This window comes from Eptatretus burgeri, chromosome 9, assembly GCF_056783735.1.
Source record: "Eptatretus burgeri isolate ZD-2024b chromosome 9, Ebu_testis_v1, whole genome shotgun sequence".
Lineage (NCBI taxonomy): Eukaryota > Metazoa > Chordata > Myxini > Myxiniformes > Myxinidae > Eptatretus > Eptatretus burgeri.
The window spans coordinates 10,883,426-10,893,209 of NC_140969.1; the positions used below are offsets into that span (position 1 = coordinate 10,883,426).

The window sequence follows — 9,784 nt, forward strand, 5'->3', positions numbered from 1 at the left end:
AAATGGAGTTCTTTCATCCCCTCTTCCTGTGCAGGCTGGAGTTCCTCAAGGTAGCGTTCTGGGCCCTGTTCTTTTTCTGGTTTTCATCAATGATCTCTCGGACTCTCTGGAAAATCCTCTATTTCTCTTTGCCGATGACTCAACCCTCTGCCGTACCATCTGTCATCCCTCAGACCGGCAAGCAGCAGCTTCTTCGCTCACTGCAGATCTGGATAAAATCACAAACTGGTCCAACACGTGGAACATGTCTTTCAATCCAGACAAATCTCACACTCTCACTATGTCTCTTCGAAAGGACCGTTTACAAAACCCCCCATCCACTTTCTCAACAATCCTCTGGAAGAAGTCTTTTCTTTCAAGCTTCTGGGTCTCACTATCTGCCATGACCTTTCCTGGGAAAGTCACATTTCCAACCTTGCCTCAAAAGCCAGTCGCCGAATGGGAATCCTCCGTCGTGCAAAGTCCTTCCTCGGCCCTCTTGAGCTCCTGACCACTTACAAAGCTTTTGTCCGTAGCCTGATGGAGTACTGCTCTCCCCTCTGGGCTGGTGCTCCTGCCTCCCACCTTTCTCGACTTCACGCTGTCGAAACCAGGGCTTTTAAGATCATTGGCATCTCCCGCAATGAAGCTGAGTCTTTGGGCCTCTCACTCAATCACCGCAGGTTGGTCGGTGGTCTTTCTGTCTTCTACCGACTCCTCTCCAGCCTTGCCCCCCTGCTCTCTCTGCGATTTGTCCCAACCACATTTCCACAGGGCGCTCAAGGTCCGCCAACAACCCCTTCTGGTAAAACTACCAAAATCACGAATCACTGCTCATCTTCACTCTTTCATTCCTCTTTTTCCCGCCTTTGGAATAAACTTCCTCACTCTATTCTTTCCCATTCTTCCCTTCAGGCTTTCAAAACAGCTGTTCACCACCACCTCTTATCTTCCCCCATCCAAATCCTCGATCTTTTCTACCCCCGATAATCCACCCAAGCCCACTTCCTTCAATTCTCCTGCTTTCCTTCCTGAAAGTCCCTTTAATGTCCATCTTCCCCTCGCCATGTTCCCCGTCCCATCCCCATCCCTCTCCCTTCCACAGTTCACCTGTGTCTGTTCCCCAATGTTTTGTCCCTTCCACTCCCGCCCCTCTTGTCTCATGCCTCCTTGCTGTGAGTTGTGTGTTAGCTCTCATACGAGCCTCGACCAAGGTATACAAAAAAAAAAAAAAAAAAAAAAAAAAAAACCTGAAGGTGATGATGTCATTTTGGGGAAACACTTGTAGAGGGTTCTTCAACAACATGTGAAATTGATCAAAGGTCACAAGTTTGTTTTTTAAGAGTTTTTTTTATTCACTTCATTTCTGATAATCATGAAACAGAATCGACCGTGCACAATGTTATCTTGAAAAAATTTCCCTCTGTTTAATGCAGTGATGATATTTATTGTCATATGTTCCAGCGACGACGGCACAACATGAAAATGTCTCAGGAGAGTGAGTGTCTTGAGGAGCTTCATGTTCAGACTGAACAGCTCACCATGGACCTTCAACCAATGAGCAGAGCGGTGTTCTTCATGGAGCAGGACACTGAGCTCCATGCAAAGCATCGCAACGAGCAGCACCATATGTTCCTGCAGGAGATTGAGTGTCTTGAGGAGCTGAATGTTCAGACTGAACAGCTGACCACGGACCTTCAACCAACGAGCAGAGCGGTGTTCTTCATGGAGCAGGATACTGAGCTCCATGAAAAGCATCGCCAGGAGCAGCACCATGTGGTCCAGCAGGAGAGAGTGTGTCTTGCAGAGCTTCATGTTCAGACTGAACAGCTCACCACGGACCTTCAACCAATGAGCAGAGCGGTGTTCTTCATGGAGCAGGACACTGAGCTCCATGCAAAGCATCGCCGGGAGCAGCACCATGTGGACCAGCAGGAGAGTGAGTGTCTTGAGGAGCTTCATGTTCAGACTGAACAGCTCACCACGGACCTTCAACCAACGAGCAGAGCGGTGTTCTTCATGGAGCAGAACACTGAACTACATGCAAAGCATCACCAGGAGCAGCACCATGTGGTCCAGCAGGAGAGAGAGTGTCTTGAGGAGCTTCATGTTCAGACTGAACAGCTCACCACGGACCTTCAACCAATGAGCAGAGCGGTGTTCTTCATGGAGCAGGACACTGAGCTCCGTGCAAAGCATCACCAGGAGCAGCACCATGTGGTCCAGCAGGAGATTGAGTGTCTTGAGGAACTTCATGTTCAGACTGAACAGCTCACCACGGACCTTCAATCAACGAGCAGAGCGGTGTTCTTCATGGAGCTGGACACTGAGCTCCATGCAAAGCATCACCAGGAGCAGCACCATGTGATTCAGCAGCAGATTGAGTGTCTGGAGGAGCTTCATGTTCAGACTGAACAGCTCACCACAGCCCTTCAACCAACGAGCAGAGCGGTGTTCTTCATGGAGCAGGATACTGAGCTCCGTGCAAAGTATCACCTGGAGCAGCACCATGTGGTCCAGCAGGAGATTGAGTGTCTTGAGGAGCTTCATGTTCAGACTGAACAGCTCACCACGGACCTTCAACCAACGAGCAGAGCAGTGTTCTTCATGGAGCAGGAAACTGAGCTCCATGCAAAGCATCACCCGGAGCAGCACCATGTGGTCCAGCAGGAGATTGAGTGTCTTGAGGAGCTTCATGTTCAGACTGAACAGCTCACCACAGTCCTTCATCCAACGAGCAGAGCGGTGTTCTTCATGGAGCAGGACACTGAGCTCCGTGCAAAGCATCACCAGGAGCAGCACCATGTGGTCCAGCAGGAGATTGAGTGTCTTGAGGAGCTTCATGTTCAGACTGAACAGCTCAACACAGTCCTTCAACCAATGAGCAGAGCGGTGTTCTTCATGGAGCAGGACACTGAGCTCCGTGCAAAGCATCACCCGGAGCAGCACCATGTGGTCCAGCAGGAGATTGAGTGTCTTGAGGAGCTAAATGTTCAGACTGAACAGCTCACCATGGACCTTCAACCAATGAGCAGAGCGGTGTTCTTCATGGAGCAGGACACTGAGCGACATGCAAAGCATCACCAGGAGCAGCACCATGTGGTCGAGCAGGTGAGCAAGTTGTGGGATTCTGGTCACACCTGAGTGATCAGAAAAGACACTTTCCCTTTGCTCCATATTCCGTGACAGACATGTGCATTACTCATTCATCTGCATGTCCTGTGTGTCACGTGATTTGACAGGAACAACTCCTGAGGAGGAAACAAGATGAGGAACACGTTCATTCTGTGAATCATTTTCTGCATCAAAATACAATGGAGGACAAAGAGGAGCACAATGAAAAGCTTGCGGTAATGAGGGAAATAGTAGATTGGCTTAAAGAGGGGCAGGGCGGACTCAGTAAGACAGTCCAGGCGGTTAGTTCCTGATGATAATTGAAATGTGAATCAAATTTAATGTGTCCTTGTGCACCACATTGAGATTAGTTATGCTACAATGTGGTCGGGGAAATCATGTTGCATGTTCATTTGTCTTCTCTTTCTTCCCGATATTCCCAAAATTCATTTTCAGGTTAAAGCCTTCAATAAACGGAACCAAGAGCAGATGTTTCATATTATCGAGCTTGAGCAACATTTGCAGGAGGCTCTGCAGACAAACGAGGATGAGAGTGAGGGTGAGGAGCTCTTAGAGAACCTTCCGATGAACCCGATCGAGCCTGCAAGAAAACAGGATTGTCCATCTTTTCATCAGGTGAGCATCCTTATGATCTCGGGGGTGAGCCAATATTACTCATTGATAATGTGTGTCCTGTGTGTCATGTGATTTTCACAGGGACAGCTCCTGAAAAGGAAGGTAAACGAAGAAGAAGTTCATTTCCTGAATTATTGTCTGCAGCAAAACACAGATGAGGACGAACAGCAGCACAATGTAACGTTTGCTGCAACAAACGGAATGTCTGAGTGGCTGAAGGAGTGGCAAGAGCGGGTCACGAAGGCAATCCAGGAGATTAGTTCCTGATGATCATTTAAATCAGAATCAAATTGAACGTGTCCTCGTGGACCAGGTTGAGATGCGATATGGCAGAGGGAAATGCTATTGCCTGTTCATTTGTATCATATACTTTGTCTCCTCTTTATTCTTTTAATTCATTTTCAGGTCAAGGACGTCAAGAGGCTGTACCAAATGCAGTCTTCACGTGTTGTTGAGCTCGAACGTTTGCAGGAGTCTCTGCAGTCAAGCGAGGGCGAGGGTGAGCTATCGGAGAACCATTTGATGACCCCGACCAGAAGTGCAGGAAAACAGGATTGTCCTCCTTTAGAGCAGGTGAATATTCTTAAGATGTCGGGGGCTCATCATTAGTCTGAGTGATCTGAACAAATTACTGGGTTATTTCTCTGAAATAATCTCAGAGTGGGTCCCGGTGTCCGGCCGTCCATCCGTGAGCATTTGACTATAACATCCTCTCCTCACAAACTACCCAAATGATGTGGACCAAATTTGGAACAATGCAAACATCTTCTCCGCAACGACCTGAGAGACATGGACAAATTTGGAACAATGCATCAGGACAGTAAGGTCTCATAGGGTTGTGCTTCCCTTCCAGATCTGTCCATTGAAAGGGGGTGAAAGGTGGGTTTGCCCGAAATATTGGAATTTTATTCAAAAATCTTCGCAGAAACCGAAAACAGGGTACAGACCAAAATGTCTGTGCGGCATCGTGACCATGCCCCAACCTTAAGTTGTGCTCCCAATGACCGCACCAATTCAGGAAAGGGGGCCATGCCCCTTCCCCCTAATCCGTCATTTTCACTCTGCCTGTTCGGGAAATAACCGTCAATCTCCACAAGACTATTTTTTTTTTGTGCATGGAACTTCGACAAGTGGAATTGCTTCATCTGTTTGATAGATGTGATCACAGCACACTTGTTTTTTTCTCCTTTATTTTTGCCTGTCACTGTGCCAAGATCCCAGGTAGTGACAGTCATGTTTGCTCACAGAGTTTCACCTCAACATGATCATTCTGTTCAATAACAGAAAAACTTTGACATTGGGTTAAGTCCCGGTTTCAGACACGAGGTAAAATTACAAATACTTGATGCACTGACGTGTTCCCAACTCGGGATGTGTTTTGCAGGTGAAGTACCTGAATAGAAACGTGCACAATGACAGGAAACGCAATCATCTTCGGATGCAGAATACGATGATAAAATTACCTCCCATAAAGAGGGAGAGGATTGTGAAGGAGAGTTTCAGAGGACAACGGCCCAAAAGATTGTTGGAAGCAGCAGGGCATGGAGCAGCACAAGAACAAAAGACTCATCGAAACACACGAAAGCATGAAGAGCCGCTCTTGAAAGTTGTGCTCCTGCGGCAGCAGAGATTAGCCTGGGAAAGAGGAATCACTGAAAATGATCTGAGAATACGGTAAGTTGCACATTCCTTCAATCACTGGACCGAGCGAGTATCCTGGTAAATCTCTTGACACGATGTCACAATGTCTGCTTTCTCTGACTGTCGTTGTTTCCATTCCAGCAGGTTAGTTCTTGATGATAGTTTGATTCAAAATTAGAATAAAACAAAACGTTCTTGTGTCCTTGAAGACTATGGTTCTGGAACTTGGAATGGGAGACATATTATGGAACATATTCATTTCATCTTTAGGAGAAAGAATTTGTATTCACGAGTCCTTTCATAATTTTTTCAAAGAATAAACACTGATAACAAAAATCAGTGTCCACTTGTACCATGAAAATAGTACAAAAGTGGTTGGGGAAGAATTGGACTGCAGTGTCACCCACCGGACGAGGAACATGCCTTCCATGGCTTCAGCGACACTGCGTACTCACACTCTTCCCCACGAGTGTAGTTTTGTGGTTGCTGTTGGCTAATACTAGCTAATCTGCCTCACATCAAGGGTTCCACTGCACCCTCAGCTTCCTGAATTGCCACAAACAGTCCAAGCTCGATGGGTGTTTTTTAGGAGACACAGTCTCCTTTTTGGATGGCCATTGGCTCTCGAAGGGAGCTCATGCACCCTTTTTTCAGTCCTGCAACAGTGTCAGTCTCTCTGTCCCCACTCGCAAGGCAGTAAGGGGTGTTGGTTTCGTCACCGACAACTCCACAGGAAGAATTTTCAGATGAATGATCACTGGATAAGTTGCTGGTGTCATTAAGAACAGAAACAATCCATAATCTGTAAAAGTTAGAGTTAAAAAAGCCTGCATCGGACAGGGATTGACATATGGAAGTGAAACATTGACAATGCCCACATTGATGAAAACCAAGTGAAAGGTAACAGGTTCGTGTCCCCTCCCAATTACAATTCATTTGTGGAAGGTCTCAGGCATGATCGAAGATGTAAAAAGAATGGGAAGAACAGAGATGACAATGGTATGATTGAATGGATTGTCTCTGAAAGAAAGAATGCGAAGTTCAGAAATCGGGAAGAGATTTAAAAAAATCAATACGAGTGAAACAACAACAAGGAAGTCCAACACTGGTGGAGGCCATTCAGCCCATCATGCCTGTGTGAACACCACACCAACCCAGAATCTTGGAAAGAAAATGGAAAAAAAAAAGTTTAATTAATGAAAGTACAAAAAAGTTTTTTTGTTGTTGTTGTTGTTGTTGTTGTAATTATTACTTATTTATTTTCTTTCCCTCGGAGAGGGGGCATGGGCTTGGTTAAAAACACACATCAACCACACAACCCCCTTTCACAAGAACCCCACCAACAGCACTCCGTACACAATCACCCATCAATACTCAAACTTGCTAAAAGTCTTATCAACATCCCCATACCCCTCCACCTCCATAACTTCCAGGAACCTATCTAATTCTAACTTAAACTTATCTACTTTTTCTGCTGCCACCACCTTTCCAGGGAGACCATTCCATGCATTTACGACTCTGAGTGAAAGTCCTCTGCTTTACTCCCATCTTAACTCTCCTCTTCTTTACTCTCAGGCGATGGCACCTGGTTCTGTCACTGTCTCCTCTGTTGAATAATTAATCTGCACTTATTTTATCTCTGCCTTTCATTATCTTAAACATCTCCATCATATCTCCTCGCAACCGTCTCCTTTCTCGTGAATAAAGCCCTGTCTCCTTCAACCCCTCCTCACAGCTGAGTTTGGCTCGGCCCGGAATCAATCTAGTAGCCCTACGCTGAACCTTCTCTTTGGCGTCTATGTCCTTCCGGAACTGTGGTGACCACAACTGCACACAATATTTTGGATGTGGCCTCACTACATTCCTGTACAATGTTATCACCACCTCTTTTGACTTGTAATAGATTCCCCTCCTTCGACAGCCAAAAAACCTATTTCCTTCGCCTGCAGCTGCCTGGGACTGTGCTGCCTGCTTACCACCGGTATCAATTACCACCCCCAGATCCTTCTCCTGTTTGACACGAGAAATTAACTGAAGAATAACTTTCGAAGAGAGACTTGGTTGGTTTGGTCATGTGCCACGAAGCTCCGCTGATGAAGCTGTAAAGAGAGCAATAAAGCTCGTGGTCGAAAGAAGAAAGGACATCCACAAAACCACATGTATTGGAAATGTCAAGAAAGAAATGGAATATTTGGATTTGCACGACATTGATGCAATGGATAGATTCGTATGGAGGAATGCCATCATTCATACAATCCGCTGGACAACGGGGAAAATTGTCAAAAAACGTTTGTTGTTGTTGTTGTTGCTGATAGCAGTTGTTTTGCATCTGAAAATTAATTGATGGAATAAAGCAATTGAGGAGGAGAAAAAGTGTTTTGCCAAAATGAACGATGTTGACAGCCATTGTGATTTTATCACAATGAAAGGGCTTTTGGATAAGTAAATTGTGGAAATGGCAAATCACTCCCTGGAAAAGTCAGGTGGACATCTGGACCCATGCCCGTGTTATTTTCTTTCTGAAATTTTTGCTCCAACTCTGTCAACCCCAGCAATAATTAAAGAAACCTGACAGAAAATGTTTAAACATCAACATGATGACAGGGAAAACGAAATACGGTATTTAATGTTGATGACTTCATGCACTGACATCTTGTCTGCTCTGAACGTCTCTTCCAGGTGGAGCAGCTGAAAAAAATGCCTGCAGTGGAAAGAGAGACAATTAAATTATATGAAGCTGGAGGAGGAGAGGATGAGACATTTAATCTGTTCATATGTTTGATGTGATCACATTGGTTGTTGTCCTTATTTTCTGTTAATAAATGAATAAACCTGATGGAGATTGTTGCTCGTCGATATGCTGGAATTAATGGCACCATCTCTCAATGATGAAGAATTAATGAAAAAAATAATAATAATTCTGCACCTGTTTTAACTGCACCTGTTTGAACTCGTTATCTGCATAAAAGACAGCTGTCCACACTCAATCAATCAGACTCCAACCTCTCCACAATGGGCAAGACCAGAGAGCTGTTTAAGGACATCAGGGACAAAATTGTAGACTTGCACAAGGCTGGGATGGGCTACAGGAGAATAGGCAAGCAGCTTGGTGAGAAGGCAACAACTGTTGGCACAATTATTAGAAAATGGAAGAAGTTCAAGAAAGCAGTCAATCTCCCTCGGTCTGGGGCTCCATGCAAGATCTCACCTCATGGAGCGTCAATGATCATGAGAAAGGTGAAGGATCAGCCCAGAACTACACGGCAGGACCTGGTCAATGACCTGAAGAGAGCTGGGACCACAGTATCAAAGAAAGCCAGAAGTACCACACTACACCGTCATGGATTATAATCCTGCAGCGCACGCAAGGTCCCTCTGCTCAAGCCAGCGCATGTCCAGGCCCGTCTGAAGTTTGCCAATGACCATCTGGATGATCCAGAGGAGGAATGGGAGAAGGTCATGTGGCCTGATGAGACCAAAATATAGCTTTTTGGTTTAAACTCCACTCGCCGTGTTTGGAGGAAGAAGAAGGATGAGTGCAACCCCAAAAACACCATCCCAACCATGAAGCATGGAGGTGGAAACATCATTCCTTGGGGATGCTTTTCTGCAAAGGGGACAGGACGACTGCACCGTATTGAGGGGAGGATGGATGGGGCCATGAATCGCGAGATCTTGGCCAACAACCTCCTTCCCTCAACAAGAGCATTGAAGATGGGGCGTGGCTGGGTCTTCCAGCATGACAACGACCCGAAACACACAGCCAGGGCAACTAAGGAGTGGCTCCGTAAGTAGCATCCCAAGGTCCGGGAGTGGCCAAGCTCGTCTCCAGACCTGAACCCAACAGAAAATCTTTGGAGGGAGCTGAAAATCTGTGTTGCCCAGCAACAGCCCCGAAACTTGAAGTATCTGGAGAAGATCTGCATGGAGGACTGGGCCAAAATCCCTGCTGCAGTCTGTGCAAACCTGGTTAAGAACTACAGGAAACGTCTGATCTCTGTAATTGCAAACAAAGGTTTCTGTACCAAATATTAAGTTCTGTTTTTCTGATGTATCAAATACTTATTTCATGCAATAAAATGCAAATTAATTATTGAAAAATCATACAATGTAATTTTCAGGATTTTTGTTTTAGATTCCATCTTTCACAGTTGAAGTGTACCTATGATAAAAATTTCAGACCTCAACGTGCTTTGTAAGTGGGAAAACCTGCAAAATCGGCAGTGTATCAAATACTTGTTCTCCCCACTGAAGAAATGCACATCAGCAGTACGCACGTTTCCACTTCGTTTCCGTAATCTGGGTAATTTTATTTTCAAGAGCGATCGAAGCAGTGTTCTATTGCCTATACACTGTCCGAAATAAAGGGATGTGTCAGCAGACCGTGTTGCATGCTTGGAAACAAGATTGCCCG

The 9,784-nt window shown here is 45.6% G+C and overlaps 1 protein-coding gene across 1 annotated transcript; it reads left to right on the forward strand.

Annotated features, from left to right (window-relative positions):
- The first annotated feature begins 3,583 nt into the window (after window positions 1–3,583).
- LOC147019519 (uncharacterized) lies at window positions 3,584–8,206 on the forward strand. The gene is made up of 3 exons (XM_085894070.1): window positions 3,584–4,302; window positions 5,114–5,403; window positions 8,050–8,206. Exons 1-3 carry the CDS (start codon window positions 4,069–4,071, stop codon window positions 8,060–8,062), a joined length of 537 nt encoding a protein of 178 aa, XP_085750196.1. The 5' UTR covers window positions 3,584–4,068; the 3' UTR covers window positions 8,063–8,206.
- Window positions 8,207–9,784: the final 1,578 nt, after the last annotated feature.

Bases quoted from the DNA above. Each gene is read 5' to 3' on its own strand.
- LOC147019519 (XM_085894070.1), top strand. From the start codon at position 4,069: ATGCTATTGCCTGTTCATTTGTATCATATACTTTGTCTCCTCTTTATT. The intron at 4,303-5,113 runs GTGAATATTCTT...TGTGTTTTGCAG, and splicing joins ATTGTCCTCCTTTAGAGCAG to GTGAAGTACCTGAATAGAAA.